This window comes from Tasmannia lanceolata, unplaced genomic scaffold (assembly GCF_043159265.1).
Source record: "Tasmannia lanceolata isolate RefF3 unplaced genomic scaffold, GAP_Taslan_0.1 ptg000015l, whole genome shotgun sequence".
NCBI lineage: Eukaryota > Viridiplantae > Streptophyta > Magnoliopsida > Canellales > Winteraceae > Tasmannia > Tasmannia lanceolata.
The window spans coordinates 63,819,693-63,844,875 of NW_027518692.1; the positions used below are offsets into that span (position 1 = coordinate 63,819,693).

Genomic DNA, 25,183 nt, shown 5'->3' on the forward strand with positions numbered 1-25,183 from the left:
CTTTTTTTAGCAGTTTTTTTTGTTACTTTCTTTCCATTTAAAATATTGAAACACAGACGAGGGTTTTGCTGTGGCTTGTCTTTTTTTTCAATGTGAACCTAAAACGAAAGAGATCTAGACAAGTTACTAGAATCCATGGACACATTTACCGTATGAACCGAAATTATTATCAATTGATCCAAACCCATACCGGAATCAAAACACTACCAAAAACACAATGAACCCACGTTGTTTGGATGATCCAAAATGTTCATTTTGATGGCCCTTAACATGGATAAGGTGTGTGTCCAAAAAATCATCTCCATAGGATCTTCCTAACCCTTTGATCTGAGAGTTTCTACCTCATACAAATTGAAACCTCATGGGGTGTAGTTGGTGACTTTTAAAAGTCAGTATTAGAGTTGAAAATATCAGAAAGTCAATGGGGTGTATCTGTATTTTTCCCTTTTCTTTTTGAAAGATTATTGTTTTTAGTAAAAAAAATTTCATTAATCTCCTCTTCTCTTCCTTCTCAAACCATTGACTCTACATCCCTAGCCTATTGCATTGTCAGTTGTTGCGGCTCACCGTAGCAGCTACTCGTCATTCGCACACTTTTGAAAATTTTAACTGTGTAAAATGTAAGTAGGACCTATTGAGACACTCCGTTGGACGGTGCAATTATGGATGGCTAGTGACTAAGACACAAAGGAAGTAGGATTTGAAGAACCCTGTGAATCAATCCGACCGATAAGAGATTTGAATGGATTGTGAATGAGCATAGGTGGATCTGTTAACACCCCTGTGTTTATTGAATGGTGGCAGTGGGGCAAGGGTGATGTGAATAGGAGAGAACTCAGAGGCAATAACAAGGAGAGAAAGAGAAGTAGGTGAATACAGGGAAAATAAATAGAGTTTTTTTTTTTTATGCTTTTCAGCTATCGCACACCATCTTGTGCCCAAATGATAAAACAGCAAATGAGGACTAAAGTAGGGGGCTAGGATCATCCATTCAATGTGGAGTGGATAGCAATGAGTGGCACGTTGTTGAATCAACGGACTCAATCATTTCTACATGCTTGGCAATAGGGTTGCAACTCGAGACGGGCAGGTTGGGTTTTTGAAAACCTTACCCGAGCTGAGAAATTATCAGGTCTGGTCTAACTTTTTATAAGAAAGCCCAAGATTTGTAAACCCGACCCTGCCCAAGATAGTTTCTCATGTCGTGCCGGGTCATGTAGGTTTTAATTTTAATTAGGTGGGGGTCTTGCCTAACCCCAGCTTGCTCATAAAAAAAAATGTCGGTTTTTAATTTTTTAGTGTATGATAGTGACTAATTTTAAAGACAGCAGAAAAAGGACAAATATTCACACCAAAAATCTCTAAATTTATGTCATCAAGTGTATAATTTCAAGAAGTTAAATATACTTTCACATCACAAACATGATCACCTCAAAGAACGAAGAAAATTATATTAGTGCATTGGAAAATAATATGATACAGTATTCAAGAGATATTTATAGGGGTGAAACTCCGGTCGGGCCGGGCCGGGTTGAGGCCAACCCGACCCTGACCCGAGGAACCATTTACTCGACCCAACCCGAGTTTTAACCTGATGAGGTTTGAGCCAACTCAACTTGAGGAACCCTTTTTTCCCGAGCCAACCTGACTTTTTAAGCTCGCTAAAATAAAAGATGATAAAAATTGCCGGGATTCACTCGGGGTCGGGCTGCCCAAGCCCTCAACCCGAACCCAACCCCAGTTGCACCCCTAGATATTTAAGAAAGTCATGTACACCTACACGAGTTGAGTCGGGTTTTAGGTATGGGGATTTTTTTATTTAAACCCACTCTATCAAGATTGAGTTGGGTTTTTTAATATGAAACCCGACCCTGCCTAAGACCCATTTTTTTTTTTTTTTTATTGCCTAATGTAATCTTTATGGACCATCTCTCTTCTGTATATTAATATATTTAATGTTTCCATTTCAAAAAAAAAAAAAAAAAGATTTCTAAACCCGAGTAGCCGATCCATGTTATTTTCGGTCGAGTCGATGCGAGTCGACCCCAAAGCATGTCGAGTATATATAAGTTTCATTTTCCTCTCTTTTAGATTCCCGCCAGCATTTTGTTCTTCGTTTCTCCCCTTGTACTCCTCCTGTCGCAGAAAATCGTCTCCGATTTGGTTTTCTCCATCCGCCCGAGAAGATTAAAAAAAGGTAACATCTGCTAATCATTTTTTTTCTATATCTTCGCCTTTCTGTTCCTGGTTTTCCCTTATAGCTATCATCTGTCGTTTTTCTCCATTTTCCGCTCCATTCGGAAAATTCGATGTTCAATTATTAAATTTTTTTTTTCTATAAGAATTAATTTCTTTGTTTATGGGTTCTTTCATGTTCGTTCTCTTCGCAATCTGCAGTTTCTGGATTTATAATTTTCTTTGTTTTTCCCCACTTCGTCTTTCCCTGTTTCGTATATTCTAGGGTTTTGTTATTGTAGTTGTCGGATTTCGTTTAAATCTTTCCTTATTTTCCCGTTTATTTTCTGAAGCAATTTTCGGTAGAATTCCTCGAGCCCGTCTATTTTCCTCTTGGTTAGTGAACAGAAAGATAATTGCCATGTCGAATGGTTTGAAGATTGAATAGACTTATCTAACATTGCGTTTTTTTTTAATAAGTAAGCTGGGGTTTGGCGGGGACCTTACCGGTTTATTAGAATGGGATACCATTTTTCTTAGGTGTTCAACTCACTTCGATTGGTTTCCACACATTCTCATGTCTGAGTGTTGCTGAGAAAGAATTCTTCAGGTAATGGTAAAGAAAGAAACCCTTTTCTATGAATTGGTTTATCTTATGTTTGTTCATATGTTCTTCTCTAGTGGATCACAGTAAGCCATGTACCATGTTCTCTTAAGTAATGAATATGCTCATGTTGTGTAAACTGAGTTGATCTTATCATTATATTGGATGAAAATGGTATCAGAAAAAGAAATTGTGACAATTCTTCTCTTTGTTATGTGGGGCATGGGTACGCGTAAAGTTCATATTTAGATGCTTGAGGAATGCATGGAGAAGACTTATATGGACTTAATTGAGTTATTCGCATGCTCATTTTCAACTAACGCTTTAAAATAGAGGATTTCGACTAAAACATATATCACGGTCTTGCTAGGTGCGCAGTCGATTCTGGTGTGGAGGTCACAGGACATGGAAGACTCATCCAGGTAAAGCCCGTTTTCTCAAAATTTCCTGGGTTCTGCAGAAATGACCGCCTTTTGTGTTTTATTACATTACACCTTGAAAATGCCTGTTTGTACTTTTTGTTTCTCACAATTTATATTGGTTGTCCCACAAGGTTAGCTTTGCTTTCCTATTTCACAGTTCCAATGCCAAAAAAGCTTGTAAAGATACGTCTAATAGGCAGTTAGATGTAGGTTGGACATTTTTTATTGGGCAATCTTTGTTACAATTTTATATTTTGATTAACCAAAAAAACTTTCAGAGAGGATTCCAGCCATACACTTCGAGTGCTTGTTGCAACTGATTGTCATCTGGGTTATATGGAGAAGGATGAAATACGCCGATTTGATTCATTTCAGGCATTTGAAGAGATATGCTCAATAGCGGAGCAGAAACAGGTAATAATTAGGTTGGTTTATCATTAAACTACTTGGCTGTAGCAGCAGAAAACTAAATTCTAAATTTTCAGTCTTGAAAGCAATTTCATCTTTTACCAATCAAAAAAAGAGAGCAATATCATCTTTGCTTTGTATTGTGGGATTAGTCATTATTCCCATGCACTCGCTATTTCCACATTTTCTTTGAAAACAAACTATTTCCACATTCAATGAAGGTGTTTTCAGTTTCATCGATTTTTTATTTTTTTAACTGAGTTGGAGGCCACATCATATCTGGTATCTGAAATTCCAAGGGTGGTTCCGAATGACAACTTAAGACGAGGTAAAAATTAGGTTCCTAACAAGTTTTAACCTTTTGAAAACTCTAACCCAATTTTAGAAGATTAAGAGATCAAAGATGAAGTTATAAGCACACAAGTTAAATCCTAAGTGCAATTGCAAAATATAGAGTAAGAGATAAGAGAGAGTGCACCCGAGATTTAAAGTGGTTCTGTCCTCAAAACGCGAGGCTTACTCCACTCCACCAACCAAACCCGCTGATGGCTTCACTATTTGATCTTCTTAACTCCGGCGAAGATCGATGCCGATTACAATTCCAATTGCTTTAACCTTGGTGGCAATCCTCACCACGGAGAGTGGGCTCCGCTTCTCCGAACACTCGCCCGAATACAATATTCTTGAATAAGAAAGAAGGAAACAAAAAATCCCTCACAAGGGTTTACAAATTGTAGAAGATGTACAAATTTGAGCCTAATGATCCAAATCCTAATTCAAGAGGATGAGAGAGGCATAAACAAGCTTTAATCACTCTTTGGATGTTTAAATGGAGTTTTTGAGTGTTAGGATTGATGGTTTGGAAGTTTAGAATACCCATACATATAGAAGAACCAAAATATGACCGTTTGGTGGCATTGTCGTAAATCTGGCAAAGTTACCAACGGCTCTTTTTTCTTCCCGAAATAGTGTGCTCGGAGTTCCGAGAATTTCTCTTGGAGTTCCGGGAATGTAAACAGAAGTTGAAAAAAAGCTACTGTACCGAATCTCGGAGCTCCGAGGAATTTTCGGAGTTCCGAGCTCGGAGCTCCGAGAAGTCTATGTCAAGCAGATTTTCAATTCTTGTTTTTGGGCTTCCAACTATACACCAAGTTGGGATTGTTATGAGGGTTCCAAAGTGTTGGAACACCACAAGGACAATCACATAATCATTTAGGGGTGTGTGAGATTAACTTAATTTATGCCTCTTAAAATCTAAACTAAGATTGGATCTTATACATTCTAAAATAACTTCGATCTTCAATTGCGATTCTTCAAGTCTTCATTCGTCTTGGATCTCCGATGTCTTTGGCCTTCATAATGTGGTCCGATGAGAGCTTCTTGGCCTCAATCCAAACAATCTTGTCTCTAAGCAATTTATGATCTACAACTTAGGCAATCAAACACATTAGTGATCTTAAATCACTTGTGTATTGGAATCATCAAAATAAGATGGGAATTGCCAAGGTGGGAACCATTTGGCTTACAATCTCCCCATTTTTTATGATGACAAGCACAATAGATTTTCCAATAAAAGCACACATATATAAGGGTGTCAATTTTGGCTCGGGCTCGGAAGCTCGCTCGAGCTCTGCTCGAATCCTTAACGAGCCGAGCCGGCTCACCAGGCTCATTAAGCTTAACGAGCCGAGCCCGATTTAGGCCAGGCTCGGCTCAGCTCAGCTCGTTAAGAATTTAATATATTTAAATATATATATTATATATTAATATATACATTAAAAAGGTTGTCTAGGGAGTGAAAGGAGGGGCAAAATATGTCACTTCATTTTTGGAACCCCATTTGTTACTAGGACCACCCCCCATAGGGTAAAAAAAGTAGTCAAATTACACTAGTAGGGCTGTCCAGGGAAGATGAGGGGTGTGAACTTAATTTAACTCGAGCTCGGTAAGGCTCGTGAGCCTGGCCGAGCCTGATCGAGCCGAGCCCGAGCCCGAGCCTGGTTCAAGCCCGAGCCGAGCCCGAGCCGAGCTTTTGAGCTTAACGAGCCGAGCCGAGCCTGGCCAAGCTCGGCTCGGCTCGTTTACACCCCTACACATATATTTCCTTACACTAGATTTCTCTCCCCCTTTGGCATCTATAAAAAAAATGGGGTAAAAGAAAATCAAGGGGATGAAATTTACAAAATTTTAAGCTCCCTCTTTTTCAAGGAAAAAGACATACATAGAACTCCCCCTATTTAGAGTTTTTATTCTACACGAGGGGATATTTAACAAACCATAAAAAGATATTCAATTTTAAGTGCTAGCCCCTAATCTAAGCACATATGAAGATAATCATATAGGGGCTTTGGGAACCCAAGCTTTCTTGGTTCCACCACAATCCCTAATCTTAGATGCACATTGAAATTGGTAATGACCATTGATTCCACAATAATGGCATCTAACATGAGGGTTAGATAGACTAGTCCTATTATAGGTTGCATGATTAGGTCTATGACTAGTCTTTTTCAAGATTATGTCAATAATTTTATCACCATTTAGGAATCCATGGAGACATAATCTTAACCTTTCATTTTCATTATGAGATGTGTTATTTGATTTAAAAAATCATTAATTTCATCTTCATAAGATTTGGAAGAGCTTGCCACATTTTGAAGTTTAACAATTTGGCAAGTTTTCTCATCCAAACAACCCTTAAGGGTTTCAATCTCAAGTTAAAAATTTTCAATTTGTGCTTGAGATTTAGATATGGAAGATGACTCATTTTTCAAAACATCAAGTTCATTTACTAATTTTGAAATAGATTTTTTAAGAACTTTATTTTTTGAAATTTGAGAATGCAAGGTTAAGCACAATTCATCATAAGATATGTTTCCACTATCACTACTTGATGAATTACAAGAGGAGTTAGAGTTTACCTCAACTTCATGGGAGAGTGCCATGAGGCAAATGTCATCTTTATTTACTTCCCCTTCACTTGAACTTTTGCCCGATGTGCTAGAGGCATCCCAAGCGGCTACAAGAACCTTGTTCTTCTTCCAATCCTTCTTTCCCTTGTACTTTGAGGAAGATGACTTGAGAAGTGGACACTCCGGTCTCTTGTGTCCTTTCTTCTTGCAATTATAACACCTTAATCCTCCTTCTACTACATTTTCTTCTTTCTTCTTCTTTTTATCCTTTTTATGCTTCTTTCTCCATAAGCTTTTAAATTTTCTTAATGCTTCTTCCTCATCGTTATCCGCATCACTTGATGATGATGAGTCCGTCTTGGAGGCCTTTAGAGCTAGAGATCGACTTTCTCTTTCGGCTTCTTCTCTTTTTGACGGCTAGTGAGGAGCATCTCATGAGTGATAAGAGATCCTACAAGCTCCTCCATAGTTAGCGTCTTGAGATCTTTTGATTCTTGGATGGCGGTGACCTTTGGATCCCAATAAGGAGGAAGTGACCTAAGCAACTTACTCACAAGCTCATCAGTAGGATAAGATTTACCAAGATTAGCTAATTCATTAGAAATTTTAGAAAATCGGGTATACATATCGGAAATACTTTCATTTTGACCCATTCTAAACATTTCATAATTGCTTTTTAATAAGTTTATTTTGGAATCCTTAACTTGTGATGTTCCCTCATGGGTAACGGCAAGTGTATCCCAAATAACCTTGGCGGAATAAAAAAGAGCTACTCTATTAAACTCCTCCGTAGATAAGGCGCAAAACAAAGAGTTTATAGCTTTGTAATTTAAATTTGCATGCATTTTCTCTACAACATTCCATTCTTCAAATGGTTTGGAAGGCAAAGTGTATCCATTTTCCACAATATGCCAAAGCTCCACATCTATCGAAAGAAGATGGATGCGCATCCTTGTCTTCCAATGTCCATAGTTGGACCCATCAAAGAAATGAGGTCTAGTTGTGGAATGGCCTTCCGGAAGTCCGGTTCCATTTATATTTGCCATTTCATAATAGAAAGTTGCCAAAGATTATGATCTTTCCCTTGTTAAATTTTTAAAACAAATTTATCAAAGACTTCAAGAAAAGAAAATCTTTTAAGAGCCAAGGCTTTGATACCAAGTGAAATTCCAAGGGTGGTCCCGAATGACAACTTAAGAGGAGGTAAAAATTAGGTTCCTAACAAGTTTTAACCTTTTGAAAACTCTAACCCAATTTTAGAAGATTAAGAGATCAAAGATGAAGTTATAAGCACACAACTTAAATCCTAAGTGCAATTGCAAAATATAGAGCAAGAGATAAGAGAGAGTGCACCCGAGATTTAAAGTGGTTCTGTCCTCAAAACGCGAGGCTTACTCCACTCCACCAACCAAACCCGTTGATGGCTTCACTATTTGATCTTCTTAACTCCGGCGAAGATCGATGCCGATTACAATTCCAATTGCTTTAACCTTGGTGGCAATCCTCACCACGGAGAGTGGGCTCCGCTTCTCCGAACACTCGCCCGAAGACAATGTTCTTGAATAAGAAAGAAGGAAACAAAAAATCCCTCACAAGGGTTTACAAATTGTAGAAGATGTACAAATTTGAGCCTAATGATCCAAATCCTAATTCAAGAGGATGAGAGAGGCATAAACAAGCTTTAATCACTCTTTGGATGTTTAAATGGAGTTTTTGAGTGTTAGGATTGATGGTTTGGAAGTTTAGAATACCCATATATATAGAAGAACTAAAATATGATTGTTTGGTGGCATTGTCATAAATCTGGCAAAGTTACCAACGGCTCTTTTTTCTTTCCGAAATAGTGGTCTCGGAGTTCCGAGAGATTTTCTCGGAGTTCCGGGAATGTAAACAGAAGTTGGAAAAAAGCTACTGGACCGAATCTCGGAGTTTTGAGAATTCTCTCGGAGTTCCGAGAAGCCTATGTCAAGCAGATTTTCAATTCTGGTTTTTGGGCTTCCAATTATACACCAAGTTGGGATTGTTATGAGGGTTCCAAAGTGTTGGAACACCACAAGGACAATCACATAATCATTTAGGGGTGTGTGAGATTAACTTAATTTATGCCTCTTAAAATCTAAACTAAGATTGGATCTTATACATTCTAAAATAACTTCGATCTTCAATTGCGATTCTTCAAGTCTTCATTCGTCTTGGATCTCCGATGTCTTTAGCCTTCATAATGTGGTCCGATGAGAGCTTCTTGGCTCCAATCCAAGCAATCTTGTCTTTAAGCAATTTATGATCTACAACTTAGGCAATCAAACACATTAGTGATCTTAAATCACTTGTGTATTGGAATCATCAAAATAAGATGTGAATTGCCAAGGTGGGAACCATTGGGCTTACAGTATCAGATCAAGTCCTTTCTTGGGATTTGTGTTGATAACCTTGGTTATGACTTATGAGAAATCATGCTTCTGGCGGGTACTACCAAAATACCAAAGTAGTGAGCGTAGAATGTTAGGGTTTATACAAGTTCCACTTGGGGCGAGGAAAGAGTTATTTTAGTCTTGTGACACATGCCAAATATTTTTTTTTTATCTCGCTTGACTTCATTTGAGAGCTAAGAGTTTCGGGCCACAACTACTAATCTGATTCAATTTTACATGACACCTGATGATAGATTCTTCCATCCTTTAAGTTTCTGCCTAACCAACAAATCCAGAATCAATAGGTCAAACTATGGGATTTACCTGATTTTAGTTCATATCTTTTTAATAAGAAATAAATTATAAATTGCTTATTAGGAAATTGTCATTTGACCGGCCTTACATTTACCTGATTTTAACCTGGGTGCAGGTAGATTTCTTACTTCTTGGTGGTGATCTTTTCCATGAGAATAAGCCTTCAAGGTCGACCTTAGTAAAAGCCATCGAGATCCTCCGTCGCTATTGTCTTAATGATCGACCGGTGCAGTTCCAAGTTGTCAGTGATCAAACTGTGAACTTCACAAACATGTAAAATCCCCGCTTATGTAGTTATATCCTTCTTTAAAATGTTACAAGTTACACCAAATGTTCCCTTTGGATGTAAATAATCTGCAGAGACACAATGACGTAAATTTCGTTTCGTTTCGTCCGAAATGGACGAAACGTTTCGGTTTCGGCTGAAAACCCGAACGAAATGACGAAAATTTTGTTTCGTTCCGGATTTCGGCCGAAATTGACTGAAATCAACCGAAATCGACCGGAATTGACTGAAATTTATAGAAATTTGACGAAATTTACCGAAAAGTTTCGAATGAAATTGTCCGAAATTTCGTGTCGGTGGCCAAAATGAAATGGCCACCGAAATGAAATTTACAACTATGGCACAGATCATGGTTTAAAAACTCAGTTTGATTTTTTGACTCAGTGAACTTGATTCCATCTCCTGCACAGATTTGGTAGTCAATTGGGACATGCTTGACTCAGGACTAGACCCCGTTCTAAACCAATTTTCAGAATCTTGATCAGTTAATAAGTAGAGCTGCTTGCTTCCCCAAATAATCTCTATCAAATGATAGGTTCAATGTTTTGTTTCATCATTGATCAAATTTTTACTTGTCACATCTCGTGAATGCATTTCACTTTTCAAGCAAGTGTTCCATTTGAGTCGGACCTCGTTGATGAGTTAGTAAGACCTTGTTCTGTTGTTGTTTCTTTTTACATTCAGTTCTCCAAAGTAATGGATAAAAATATAAGGTATTAATGGATGCTTGGTAGTTTTAGCATAGTTTGGTTTCAATTAAGGTATGTCTATTTTTAATATTTAGCTTACCAAACATTTTAGTATATTTTGATTTGTCTTTTAACTTTTTTAATATTTAGATCATCAGAAATATTAGTATAATTTGGTTTCGTTTAAATACTTTTATTTTCATTTAAGCTCGCCAGCATTGTGTCTTATTAGTGATGTACTGACTCGCTCTATCAGCTTTTAACATTTTCTTCCTATTTCAATTGGGAAGTTATTTAGCAGCATGCCGCCTGCATTAATTGAATTTTTCTTTTTAAATAATTAATTGAATAATTATTTGATTTCATTTTGGTGCTCCAGATTTGGTGTTGTGAACTATGAAGATCCTCACTTTAATGTTGGTTTGCCAGTATTCAGTATTCATGGCAATCATGATGATCCTGCTGGAGTGGTATGGTTAAAAAAATGAAAATATTGTACCTCTATGTTGATTTGATCACAACCATATTATCCCTCTTTCATGTTTTATCAATTTTCCTTGAAACAGTTTTAATTATTTTTTCCCACATCTCAATGAATATTCAACTTAATATGCACATTTCATTAATCTCAATTCCTTGAGATTATATTATCGTCATTGGAAACTTATGAACTCATCTTCAGCAAAAACTATAAGTTATATTGAAAATTAGTAGAAATAATAATTTGGCTTCGAATTATAATAGCTTAATACTATGGAAGCTTCCCCTGATTTCTTTCCCCTCTCTTCTCTCTCTTCCTTTCTTCTTTCGTTCTCCTTTTTTCTCTCCAGCATGTAATTCAACCTAACTGCAATTGATATCCTTTCTTCTTTCACTCTCTATATTGTGTTGTATGATGTGTTGACAGGACAACCTATCTGCAATTGATATCCTTTCTGCATGCAATCTTGTGAACTATTTTGGAAAAATGGTTCTTGGTGGTTCCGGTGTTGGTCAGATCGCTCTCCATCCAATACTTATCAGGAAGGTCAGTTAGTTGTTTTTAAGAAAAAAAAAGCATGCACGTTCTTCTTTATGGAATGAACCAGAACTCTTATTTCATCTGACTCCAGGGTTCAACATCAGTGGCTTTGTACGGCCTTGGTAACATCAGAGATGAACGTCTCAACAGAATGTTTCAGGTTTTTTCTGGTCTGAAATCTGAAATGGATCCTTGGTAAATGTTTGTGGAAGGATTTTCGGGTTATTTTAATAGCATATTTATCGGGATTTACTGTTTGTTTCTCAGACACCACATGCGGTACAATGGATGCGCCCTGAGGCCCAAGATGGCTGTCATGTGTCAGACTGGTTCAACATTCTTGTACTTCATCAAAACAGGTTATTTATTATCTTTTGAAAAATGACTTTAGAGAAACAAGAAAGAGTAATAGCAACAAATCCATGTCTTCAACTTTCTGCAACTTAAAGATCTATTTTTTGTGCATTTACATGTTTGTAACGGGGAATTAGTTGAGTTGAGTTGAGTTACATGTTTGTAACGGGGAATTAAAAAGCACACCTATTTGCAGCTGCTGATTTTCCCTATTCCATGTTCTGCAGAATCAAGACAAATCCCAAAAATGCAATAAATGAACATTTTCTGCCACGGTTCCTGGATTTTATTGTATGGGGGCACGAACATGAATGCCTTGTTGACCCGCAGGTGTCGCATAAATTCGCTTTTGTCCATGAATTCAAATTCTTTTTGGAAGCATCTTATTGAAGGTACCTTCTGTTTTCACAGGAAGTTCCTGGGATGGGTTTTCATATCACTCAGCCAGGCTCGTCTGTTGCAACATCATTGATTGATGGGGAAGCAAAGCCCAAGCATGCACTTCTTTTAGAAATTAAGGTTGTTTCCATGAAAGATCCTTGTTTATCTCATTTAAGTTTTTATCATTTTCATTAATGGTCATACAAGTGTATAATGCAAATGACGCTTTGTATATAGGGAAGTCAATATCGTCCAACTAAAATACCTTTGAAGTCCGTGAGGCCTTTTGAGTATGCTGAGGTAAGGAAGTCTACGGAATAATTGTTCCCTTAGTGGGTTTTTTAAAACCATGCAATGCCTGCTTTGTAGGTCGTGTTAAAGGATGAGGCCGACATTGACCCCAATGATCAAGCATCTGTTCTTGAACACCTGGACAAAGTTGTAAGATTCGTTTCCTCTTTTTTGGATTACTACAAATCTCAACTTCCATTCGATAGCTTCTTGATAATATAAATGGTGGCAACGTGTTATTAGTTGCAGCATAATTAGTTCAAATTGCTTCAGGTGAGAAATCTGATCGACAGAGCTAGCAAAAAGGCTGTTAGTATATCGGAGCTCAAGCTTCCGTTAGTTCGAATAAAGGTGATTCTTTCCTTCAATTTCTACTATTTGTGTCTTTTCGTGGATGGTTTTGGTCATAGTTTCAAAACTCTCCCGCTTCATCGCGGACTCGTCCGAGCATATTCTTGTCTGGGTCTGCATTTTTGCCCTACAATGTTAATCAAACTCCTTCAACTCTCCTGGGTTATGACCACATCAAACCTAGTACTCAGCCGGGTCAATCGAGTACTCGATCGTGTCCCACCTAGTCCACAAGGATTTTCTTTGGTCACACTTTGATCCACATCCGCATTTTGAAACACTGGTTTTGGTGACGTATTTGGTGATGTTCCCATTTTTAATTCGTAAATTCTCGATCTTTTGTATTACTAATGTGTTTAGGGTGTAATATACTCAAATTTCAAATACGTTAAGCCTATATCGAAATGGCATGGAATGTTGTTTATGCAAAATGTTAAAATATTGTTGATTTCGTCACTTATTTTCTTTCAGATTTTTAAGCACACATTATATTTTATTAATTTTCTTAAAATATCTGAACTAGAATTTACATTATGTTTTTTTGTGCAAAGGGTTTACAATAAAGTTAGTGTAAATTTCCATTTCAAAAAAAATAAAATGCTAAATTTAGTATAGGTAGATTTATATTAATGTTTTGGAATAACTCTGTTAATTCTCAATCTTATTCACATTAGTTGGTTCAAAAAAAATAAAATCTGATTCACATTAGTAGGGTGAGGCCCATCATATAATGACCCTAGTGGCACTTTATGTAATTATGGACTTTGACTTATTTAATCATCACTTTCAACTCGAAATCTAATGCCTGCCCATCATTTTTTTTCTTGGTAGCTCTTGTTTTGTTTAATTCGTAATTCTATTAGAGTACTTAATTCCAATCCTAGTTCGAATCCTAAACTCCATTTGAACCTATATTCCCTTCTTTTATTTCGAAACCTAATTCCATCAATTCTAACCATAATTTCATCTCTCTTCTAATCCTATTTGTGTCCGAAACCCTAATATCCTAGCTATGTTTAAATTTCTCATATGATTCCTTCAAAATCCTAAGCCTAGCACTAGAAAGTAGAAACCCTAGCCCCAGTCCTAGTTGTAACCCTAATCTGATTCATGTGTGATAACCTAACCCTAATTCTTTCTCTGTCCTAATTAAGAACCATAGACATAAAATTGTTTGGAACCATAACCCTAGTCCTTGAACCTTCAATTGCTACCAATCTCAGGGTAGAAACCGAATTCTACTCGTCAATTGTAATTCTACTAGAAACCCTAGCACTTTATCTTCTTTGTGTTTATTGCAGTGTTTAAAAACATGGATGCGGGTCAAAATGCGGCCGAGTAAAATCCTTGTCGACTTGGTACGGCCCGGCCAAGATCTCGGTTGATGCGGCTGAGTACTCGGTTGACACGGTCATAACTCGGGAGCGTCAAAGGAGTTTTTATTGACTCTGTAGGGCAAAACGTGGAACACGGCCAAGGGAAAAGGGAGTCAACTCGGGGGAGTCCACGATGAAACTATGCAATAAACCATAGTTTTTAAACTCCCCCATGTCATCCTTGACTAACCAAGCTGTTTACGCTTCATCCATTCCTCTTCATTTTTTTTTTTGAAAATTGACAAATATATTCATACCAGCAAAATTTACAATGGGGACCAGTAGTCCCACCCGATTTACATAATATGAATTGCCTAACAGCATTCTCCTTGGCCCAAAAGAAAAACCCGTTACCCCTTACATTACCTGCTAGCCTCAATTGTATCGAATCCAACAAAAAGTGCCATATTGTGGGGACCACCAAGTCAAGATCGTGACCTGCCACGTCACACAGACTTTTCCATTACATTCCGAATTCGATTTTCAAAAATCCTGCTCGAAAGCCCAGAGCTATTGTGCGCCCCTAACCGTGCACGATAGCCAACCACCCAACAACATCGTCGGATCTCTAGCAGCCTCCACCTCATACCACCACCAAAACCCAACAGGTCATCCTCCCCGCCAACGACTACTACCTTCTCCACGGTCACCACCTCTAGTCCCTCCTACGTCTCCACCACCAAAATTATCTCTGCCGGGGGGATCTCAACCACCACCACCGTCGACAAGAAATCGGCAAACACTGACCATCACGCCTGTCCTCAAGCCACCACTCACGATCTTGATTCCGAAGACCATAGCCTCCTACGGCCACATCGGCGGTCCACAGCCTCCCCGATCTCCCACGGCCTCCGGATCCGATAATCCACGGCTTCCACGGCTCTAGGTCCAGCAACCCATGGCCTTCGGCAACCTCCACGGATTTCCTCGGCTCCAGATCCAGCTTCACGGCCTCCATGGCTTCAGATCCGGCTTCCACGAGAGAGAGAGAGAGAGAGAGAGAGAGAGAGAGAGAGAGAGAGAGAGAGAGAGAGAGAGAGAGAGCGCCTCCCTCCCTAGGGCATCTGTCGACCTAGGGAGGGAGAGATTCAAAATCGCCTTTTTTCGCCTTTCCGGCTCTGCCTCCATTCCTCTTCATTTAACTCTTTATTTGCTTCTCCTGCATCGAGGGTATTGTATTTGGATCCTTTATTGCTTTCACTGTTCTACATGCTTTTGGTTTTTACTCATATGTTCTCCTCTGGGAGTTCTTTATTTAATATCATTTTTACCACGACATTAATTAAAGCTATGATAACAATCAGTCAAACCTGTGAATTGATCTCGTTCTCACTTTATTAACATTTTTCTCTAACTTAATAAACTTAGTGCCAGCATGCTTATTTTTTGCACCTGTAACATAGCTTAATGTACCATGGGAAAGAATTTTGTGCACAACTGTCAAAATTTTCCCCGACCACATGAATATAGCTTTTCTATTTGATTTGGCAGGTAGACTACTCCGGATTTATGACAATAAATCCTCAAAGGTTTGGCCAAAAGTATGTTGGGAAGGTACCTCCTATCAGTGATCAGTAGTGTATGGAGTTGGTCTCTGTTTTCTAAGGATACTATTCTAAAGTGGATGGTAATGCTTAAATTCTGTAGGTTGCAAATCCACAGGACATTCTTATTTTTTCAAAGGCCACAAAAAAGCGTCAGTTTCCTGAAGGTAATCTAAGCCATTTATTTGGGTGCTAGTACTGTTTATTTATTGCATTTGCTACCAAATGCTTGATCATGCTTTCTTTGAATGTAGTATGATTTGCATTTTTCGAAACAATATTGTATTCAATGGAGAGAACTAGGTCATTGTGGGACAAATTGATAGGTTGAATCGTTAGAAAATATTATTTCCATCATCATTAAATTGTACGAGAAACTAAAAGATACTTTTATTGTGCTTAGGAAATAAGAAGGTATGGTGCCTATGAATATTTTGATCCATTGTGCTATGGAAGAGCTCACAAACAAATCTTAGCCATGCTGTTTGATGGTGTACTTGGAAGATGTGGCACACACGAAACTGCAGATCATTTCCATATTATAGTGGATGGGATGGAATTTTTTCTCCCTAAAAGACTATGATTTCAAAAGTAAGACACTAAGTTCAACCAAACACTACTAGTCTATTGATCCTAATTATGAAGTAACTGAACCAAGGATGCTTGTAAGGAACTAAGGATTAGGAAGTTTCAACTGGGACAAGAACATGGCATTCGCTATGATATTAAGCCACAGAAGATCAAAGCCCAATACGGGTTAAGAAAAAAATGATTGAAAGTAGGGATTGGTTACTGGTATACTCCAACTTTGTTCACTTATGCTCCTATTCAACAACCATGGTTTAAATGTATCGGCTACTTTGAGAAACAAGTTTTTAATCATATATATAGAAGTGCATAAGCAGATTTCAGGTCACAATGAACTGAGTACTTTGTTCATCTTATATAACGTGCAACTTAAACTTATTCAAGAATCTCACATGATAGAAATACTGTTATGGAATGGGTAAAGTACACCATACCTATTTTTTATATTCTAGTACTACCCCTTCTAGTCTAAATCCAAAATCCCAGCTTAGTAGTGAATGGCTGAAATTTATCATAGATCTTTCATGGGTAAACTTATTAGCTGGTTTGAGTGGTTCTTACTAATGAAAGGGTCGTGATAGTTCTTATAGTTGTAATTCAATCCTGTAAAACGAACCAAGAAAGAGAGGAGAGAAGGGAAGAATGAAGGAGAAGAAAGAGGAGAGGAAAAGAAAGCTCGTGAGCAAAGTAAAACCCCATGACTCCTTATGTATATTATATTAAAAAAATGAAAACTGCATAACTACAAGAATGCCATGCATTGTTGGTATTCATTCTCTCCATACTGGCTTGGATTCTGCTGGTTGCCATTCCGAGATGTCTGCTGGTTTCTCTGCCAGGATGAACTTGTAACAGTTGACAGAACCCTCTTTGCCTGTTCCTTTTCTGTATCCACTCTTCATCCACTGTCTCCTGTTGGTTTACTCTTTTTATCTACTTGTATTTTAAAATCTCGTCTACAACTCTTCAGAAATCACTCTTTGCCCCGTTCTCATTCTGGAAGTTTTTCCTATCCTTTTCTTTTCTGTTGTCATTCTTTTCCCACCATGTGTCCTTCTGTACTCTTCGAAGTTTGCCTTTTTTTTATCTCAAGTTTGCTTTCTGCCCATGCCTTTCTTCTGCTTTCTCTTTGCTTGGAACATGCACATCGCCAGATGTTGACTCCTTGCTATGTTCTCCCTCCGTTCCGTTCTACCACCCCTCCCTTGTCATGTGTCTGATTTAAGATGAGGGCAGATCTTTATTTTAGACTTTAGTTGTATACCGCTTCTAGGCCTAACTTCCTTGATTGGGTCTGGTGGCTAACAGTATTTGTCAAGACCCTAGCATAGGTATGGATTTCTCAGTCCTATTACAATATTTCTGTATCCCACCCCTCAAGCCTGATAGCTTCCATAATCTCTTGCCTTTAGTGAAACCAAAATCACATTTTCTGCCTTTTCTATATCCTTGAAGGAAGAAAATTTTCAGCACTGGTGAAAAGATAGCAATGGTAACCGATGAGGGAATATGGATCAAGTATTGGAATGTTCTTGTTCAACTAAAGTTCTGATCTGGCTTTTAATTGGGATGTTTAATACTAATATCTTGCTGGGAGTAAAGAACTTCATATAAAATACAAAATTTCTACGCCATTATAAGAAATTATATTCATGATTAGTATTAATGTTTATATGTTTATCTTGATCAGGAAAAAAAAAAGGAAAATCATGCATTTTTTTTGTAGCAGTCATCATCTTCCTCTGCTTTGGCATTTGAAAACCTATAATATTCCATTATTCCATGTCAATATAGTTTTTATTCCAGAATTAAATTACACGACGTAGACCCTATGTTACCTCGTACTATTCTTCGAGTTGCTGTATTCTTGAGGAATTTAGTCCCTAGTTTTCTTTGTGGTTTAATTGGTGAGGAGACTACCATTTTGTGGGGAGTTAGCTAGCTTTTAGGACATAATGAACTCCCATGCACTTAGTATTATGTGCATTGCTAATGCATATATGATCTAGACACTTTTGTTAATCCATATTGATTAATGAGACATGATGCTTGAATTGTTCCTTTCCGGACTGTAGATAAGCTTGACGACTCAGAACGACTTCGTCCAGAAGAATTAAATCAACAAAATATAGAGGCTTTAGTCGCTGAAAGTAATTTGGTAATCTACTTCGAAATTTTCCATTTTCTGTTCCTTTCTTAATACAGTTTTATCATTTCATTGGATACAAGTAGTGACTAGAATGAAGAGTGGGTTATGATACTTCTAATTCTTATGATTAAAAAGAATACACCCAACAAAATAATACTTGGATTGCACTGTTCTTCCATTCTTTTGCAGAAAATGGAGATCCTTCCAGTTAATGATTTAGACGTTGCATTACATGAATTTGTTAACAAGGATGACAAAATGGCTTTCTACTCTTGCTTGCAGTACAATCTTGAGGAAACACGTGTAAGTTTTTGTTATCTTCTATTAAAATCTCTATGAAATATTCAGATAGCTGTGATTTATTCCAAAGCCGCTGTCAGAGATAAGGTAAAATTTCCTTCTATATTAACCATTAGTTTTCCTGTTACAATTTCTATATTCTGATAATTTTGAGTTATTCCACATGGCACTTTCTGTGATGCGGTAAGTTTTTCATCTATGCTGACCATAAGTTTCTCTCATTCTTAACAGAACAAAATTTCCAAGGAATCAGATACTGCAAAGATTGAAGCGGAGGATCTTATTGTTAAAGTGGAACAATTCATGCAGGCATGGAGCTTTTGATATTTACTTGCATTTACGTTACATTTAGACACTTATTAGTCAAAGAATTTGAGTGCTGCAGGAACGTGTAAAGGAAAGATCAGTACGCCCTAAGGAAACCATGCAACTTGCATCCAGTTCGCAGATCTTACAGGTGAATTTACTGTATTTCTAAATTCATTTCTATATAGATTTTATTAGAGATCTTTATCTTTAGATTTTTTTTGTCAAGACCTTCTTTTAAAAAACAAAAAAAACTTCTTCAGTATTACATTCCAATGCTGTGTTCTGAACTTCTGTATGCAATTTTATGTAGGATAGGCGAGGTAAAAGTACAGCAGGTCTTGGAAGTTCAAATTCATTTAGTGACGACGAAGATACAAGGAATGTTTTCTCAAGCTCAAAGTCCGTCAGTCAAGGCAGAAAAGGGTTGTATGAAAGTTCTAAGTCCACTCGTGACCCCTCTGAAGCTAGAAGAACCGGAGCTTCTAGGAGAGGTAGGGGTAGAGGTTCTAGTAGTTTAAAGCAAACAACACTTGATGCAACTATGACAATCCGCCGATCTGAGAGGTTTGTATGTTTTATTGTTGAATTTGGCCTGAATTAGTTCGGAGGAGTTATATGATCTCTGTGCATATTTTTACTATGAAAAATACTGGCAGCAGAAGTATATGTGGGGTCCAGCAGTTTGGTGATCCTAACCATTAATCTGCTGGGCCCTACAATGAAATGTGTCATAGACCAAAAATCTCATGCATCAACAATCCTGACCCTCCAATTTTTCAATGTTTCTGTAACGTTGTTATTTAATTTTCTGAGCATTCCATTTTACACAACACAATAATAATGGTTAGGATCTTTCAGATGGATGAAATTTTTTAGGCACAGCCATGTGGACTGGTGGGTGATTGTTTGGATCATTTTGGTCCCCACCTCTTCTTTTATCCGCCCTTGCTGTTCTTTGAGAAAATAGGACTGCACAATATACTTTCCCAATATACTATGGAGAACAATCCAATGCTACCTGGATATATTGTATTATGATGCTTCCTTCTACTATGCAATGGGGCCCACCTTGATTGATGATCCACCTTCGATTGGCCATGGCCCTAATAATCAATATTTTTAATGATGTCTTTTTTTGGCCATTGAATTTGGATCATTGCATATGTATATTTTGTGTTTTCTTTTTGTGAATCTTGATTGGACAGTCAGGATCTTCGACCATGACATTACTTGGATAGTCAATCATTCAAGGCGAGGTCTACCACATAAATGTTTAGTAAATCATGACTGGCTCCATATTTGTAGAAACAGAGAAGCATGGTAATGCAATTCACCCAACTGCATGGGGTCACTCCTCTTTGTATGTTTGTATATGTAGAGATGGATGATAATAAATACTGCAAACCCCCCCCCCCCCCCCCCCCCCACCCACGCACGTGCGCGCCCACCCACACATATGTAGCATGGGTAGTGCTATCTGCACTCCCTTCTTTTAATATTGGCACTCCTCTCTTTATTTTGCACTCTTCTAAATAACTTGCAAAGGCTATTTACAATTCCCAAAATACTGTCAACATCCGATCTCTTTCTCTCCCTCTCTCTGTTTTTTTTTTTGAAATGTGATGAGTGAAATTATAACAAGGCATTGTGAACATCACTTCCTTCTAATAACACACACACATATCCAGAGAGAGTCACGACACACACACACACATGTGTGTGTGTGTAGACATGATGAAAATGCCTAAATTTATAGGTGTTAATACGAATTACATATATGCCATTACCTGATGATTAGCACTAATCCCTATCATAATCCACAAACTTTTTATAGGCTTTTTGATATATCATCTCGTCATCTGTTTTCTGTTTATCAATAAATTCTTCTATGCTCTTCAAAAAAATAAAAATAAATTCTTCTATGTTTGGTCTTTTGCTTCCAGTGTGCATCTAAAGTAGGGGTGCAACTCGGGTTGGGTTGGGTTGAGGCCAACCCGACCCAACCCGAGGAACCCATTTTTCCAACCCAACCTGACCCAACCCGATTTCCAACCCGACTGGACCCAACCCGACCCAACCCGATTTCACCATTTGTTTGATTTCTCCATTTTATTTTTGTATTTCCATCTCATCCTAGTCATTAGATGTTCCCCAACAATAGGGTTAATTAGGACAACTTTCACCAAGTTTTTTATTTCTTTCTAGATTTGAGGTATATAATGACAAAACAAACATAGAAGTAAAAATTTTATACATATCGGAATTGGAAATCGGGTTTCGGGTCGGGTCGGGTTGCCCGACACCCTAACCCGACCCAACCCGATTTCCAATTCGGGTTGATTTTTCCCAACCCAACCCAACCCAATTTTTAAAGAAACTTAACCCAACCCAACCCAAATTCGGGTTCAACCCGTTGGGTTCGGGTTGAACCCGACCCAAGTTGCACCCCTAATCTAAAGCTCTCCCAGTAAGTCACTTTGTTGGACATCATATGCAGGTGGCTTTGTGAATTATGCATGCGGGCTTACTGTGTGAGGTTTATCTAAACTGCTTTCTTTTAACCTAAATCCAGTATTTATCCTTGACACTCTTCTTTTTTGCAGGTCTCCATCAGTTGCTGCGTCAGCTTCTCTTCGAAGTATTGCAGCTGATGATGAGAATGTGGACTCTGCTTCAAATGATGGATCAGAGAAATATGAGATAAATGAAGTCGTTGACAGTTCGGTATGAATTATCCTATAGGGACAAAGATCATATGGTTTCTTAGCATTAACCCATTATATATGTCTGAAAGAATTAAAGGTAATTGGGTGAAAATAGACAGACACCCTTGTGGTCTTGGAGCAAATCTTGACACTAAAAGAGCAGTTGCATTTTGGCACACATTACTTCATCCTGACACTAACCTTCCTAACTCAAAATCAAAGAAATGTCACCTGTTTTACTTTTAATAGTTTTTCATTTATTACCGTTAAGATTTTATCTTTTTCTTTCTTGTGTACTATTAGTTTCAAAGTAATTTTTTTTATTTTGTCGTTTCTTTTTCCGCTTTGTATTTCAGGAACCTGAAGAAATTGCACAAAGTAAAGGACGCAAAAGAGTTGCAAGGGGTAGGGGCAGAGGCTCTTCAACATCCACAAAACGGGGAAGGAAATCGAGTGACTCTTCAATCCAAAACATGTTCATGAACAAGGATGACGACGACGACGACGACGACATGTCAAACAGATTTAAGAAAGCTCAACCTCGGGTAAATGAAACTCTTTACGCACTCTTAAGCATTCATTCAATGCATGAGATTAAGACCCAAACATTTTGTTGCAGGCACTCTTTTTCCTAGAGGTTAATGTGCACTTGTAGATGATCCTTGGCCACGTTAACTTTATATTTTAAAAACGAGTGTGCCGCAGTTTGCATGTTGATAAGCACAATATCTTTGACTGAATTTATGAACATAAAATTTCTTGGTGGTGAGGAAGGCTAAAATTCTCTTTAAAAGATTAGGTTTAGTATCTTCATTGGTACAATTGTTATTTTTTTCTCCTTCACAAAAGAATGTGTTTACCTCTCTCTGATCATATTTCCACGGCTTCCTAAGCAATATGTGACATGCATCCATCAGGTCTACATCACACCATAGTTTCTATTTGTACTAGGGTCCAATAGAAAACAAAACTATGCAGTGAGTAGTAACAAATACCACACCTTCTTTGATGATTTGTATCTTCTACAATTGAGGATGCTTATTTCAATTGTAATGTCCACCATCTCTCGTCATAATTTATTTGATCCTTAATGTATAATAATGCATAGTTTTCCCTCATGAGGCGCACTTAGTCTGGAAGATGTTAGATCATTGTCATGCCACTTCGTTGGTGATCTTTGAAGGCGACAAGACTATTTTTTTAATCAACACTCCACTCTTCATTTGATTCACCTGATTTCCGGTTGATCAACTGTGCTATTTTTGGTAATAGAATCATCCCGTATATGATCTTGGTGGGGAGAAACTTCCACACAATTTATCAATTCTGGTATTTCTACCTTTATTCCTGACTCTTGGTCCGATTATTGCGTTTGAATAAATTGACTCTCGCCATAATTTTGCTCCAATCTTGATCGTCATGATCTCGACTTCAAACTCACACTGGATATCCATGTCAATTAAAGGGTATGATGTCGTCAGTCAACACTTATTGATCATCTCCTTTCTTAAATTCCCCCCTATGTGGTGGATCCATAATTGATATGAGCCGATCTAGCTTTGCAACACTATTTGGAAAATTTGCTGAAATTGATCAATCCTTCCATGTGAATTAATAGTTTTCTTCGATGCCATCACGAATCCTTGAATGGTTTCTCGAATTGACCTTGTTCTAAGACCAATTTGATGTAGGCAAACTCCCATGAATATACCAAAGGTAGAGAATTGAATGATCACACAAAAAATCCAACAAATCTTCACAAACAATGCTAGACAGTTAAGATGAAAAATATATTTGATCAAGATAGGATTAAAGTTGGGTAAAACCCAAAACTCAAAGGGGAAATCTCATAATTATTCATTAATCTTTTGAAAAGTATATCAAAACTTCACATATACACATGCAGAGATATGTATATAGGAGTCCTAATCATTGGCCATGATAAATTTCAGCTCGTAGATCATTCTAAATGAAGGTTAATTTCTATTTTTAGAGCATCCCAAAATGAAAATATTAAGTGTATTGCATGTTGTTGTCTTAGAAAACCTAGAATACCAACTTCTAAAACTATTAAACTCTTAAAATTAACTCCCTACTCAATAAAAAACACTACTCACATTTTAGGTTAAAAGCCCGCCAAAACGGCAAAACCTAGTGAAAATTTCCCAAAAATTATATAAATAACACTAAAGGTCTTTTTAGAAAATCGATAGAGATTATTAAAAGAGACGTCCTAAAGAGAATAAGATGGCTAGGTGGCATTCCTCTCCTCCAAATGTGATAAGTTGACTTTCAATGGTTGTAATCCAGAGTTGGCAGGGGTTGGCGGTGTATGGTAAAGGAGAACTGGTAAAGGCTTTTGCCAGTCCATTTGGCCTTGGGGACTCAAATAAGGCTGAGGTTCGAGCTTTCTTATCGGCTTTGACATGGGTCTGATACATTGAAGTTGACTAATATGACATCATTTCGGGGGCTAACCATAGGAGCCCAAGTACTTGGTACCCGACCCATGTTGGATTAGCTTAATGGCATATTTCAGGGGAAACCCATTTCTATTTCCGTGTTTGTAGAGAGTTTAATGGCATTGCCTATTCTTCACTAAGGCAATATTAGCGAGTTGGCGGCTATCAGGCAATCTCGGCCTCTGATGTAACTCCATCTTTTTAATCTCACGTCATTTCTTTATGTTTCTGTTTCTGTTTCTGTTTCAAGATCATGAATATCTCCAGCTGGAATGACAGCTATCTTTCCCGAAATAATTTAAAGCTAGCATTACTAGCATGCAACTCACATTTGTGGAACCTAAAACATTTTATTAATTTATTTTTTCTATCTTTGTGAGAAGACTTTGCTAACTTGTTGATGAACTTTTAAATTCCAAGGAAGGAAATATATAATATAAAGTTAAATTGTATAGGATAAATACAAGGGAGATGATATTTTCACCCCCTGCAGTACGCATGTGCCCCCCTTTTAACTTGATTTGACGCCAAAAAGCGTTAAAGTTGCCCCCTGTTCACGTCAAATCATATTATATGGGGGGTGCATGCGTACTGCAGGGGAGGGGAGGGGAGGGGGTTGAAAATATCATCTCCCTAAATACAAATACACATACAATAACCCTAAGAAGTAGAAAAATGAGACATGAAAGTTCTCTCAATACCTGCGCCCCTGTGTCTGACATGCATGTCTGATGTGTCAAGGAGATTTTTCTTATTATTTTTTCCCTTTTTAGTTGGATACCCCTGTTATGTAGCTTAATTGGACCTGACTAGATTGGTCTCTAAATTTGCAGGTAACCCGAAATTATGGTTCTCTTCTGAGGAATAAATGATTGAACAGATGATGGCCATCGAGGTTGGTTTCTCCTGCCGTATGCAAATACAGATCTGTATGTAATTTGTATGTCACATATAGTGGAACCTTTGTGGAAGTGGTTTCAAATATTCTATAGTAGGATCAATTGTTGTAGAGCCAGTCACAAATATCTCCTATCTTTTCGAGATTATCGTGATATTCTGTGATCTTTTAATAAAATGATCACAGTATCGTGTGGTTTTTTTAATAAAACGACACAATCTAGAAGTTTTCTCCG

At 37.7% G+C, this 25,183-nt stretch overlaps 1 protein-coding gene across 3 annotated transcripts; it reads left to right on the top strand.

The window, feature by feature from the left end:
- Window positions 1-1,986: 1,986 nt before the first annotated feature.
- Window positions 1,987-25,183, top strand: LOC143893005 (double-strand break repair protein MRE11-like). Of its 3 annotated transcripts, none has more exons than XM_077397929.1 (24): window positions 1,987-2,197; window positions 2,656-2,785; window positions 3,150-3,201; window positions 3,480-3,615; window positions 9,360-9,517; window positions 10,599-10,689; window positions 11,127-11,246; window positions 11,332-11,400; window positions 11,508-11,599; window positions 11,822-11,924; window positions 12,006-12,113; window positions 12,213-12,275; window positions 12,345-12,416; window positions 12,540-12,617; window positions 15,485-15,547; window positions 15,641-15,704; window positions 18,201-18,283; window positions 18,464-18,577; window positions 18,806-18,883; window positions 18,960-19,031; window positions 19,194-19,447; window positions 21,487-21,607; window positions 21,945-22,133; window positions 24,884-25,183. In XM_077397929.1, exons 3-24 carry the CDS (start codon window positions 3,185-3,187, stop codon window positions 24,920-24,922), a joined length of 2,184 nt encoding a protein of 727 aa, XP_077254044.1. In that variant the 5' UTR covers window positions 1,987-2,197; window positions 2,656-2,785; window positions 3,150-3,184; the 3' UTR covers window positions 24,923-25,183. The 3 variants fall into 3 exon arrangements, with proteins under 3 accessions (XP_077254044.1, XP_077254046.1, XP_077254047.1); XM_077397931.1 differs by having other exon boundaries at window positions 2,660-2,785; XM_077397932.1 differs by lacking the exon at window positions 2,656-2,785.

Bases quoted from the DNA above. Each gene is read 5' to 3' on its own strand.
- LOC143893005 (XM_077397929.1), top strand. The intron at 18,284-18,463 runs GTAATCTACTTC...ATTCTTTTGCAG, and splicing joins TAGTCGCTGAAAGTAATTTG to AAAATGGAGATCCTTCCAGT. The intron at 19,448-21,486 runs GTTTGTATGTTT...TCTTTTTTGCAG, and splicing joins ACAATCCGCCGATCTGAGAG to GTCTCCATCAGTTGCTGCGT.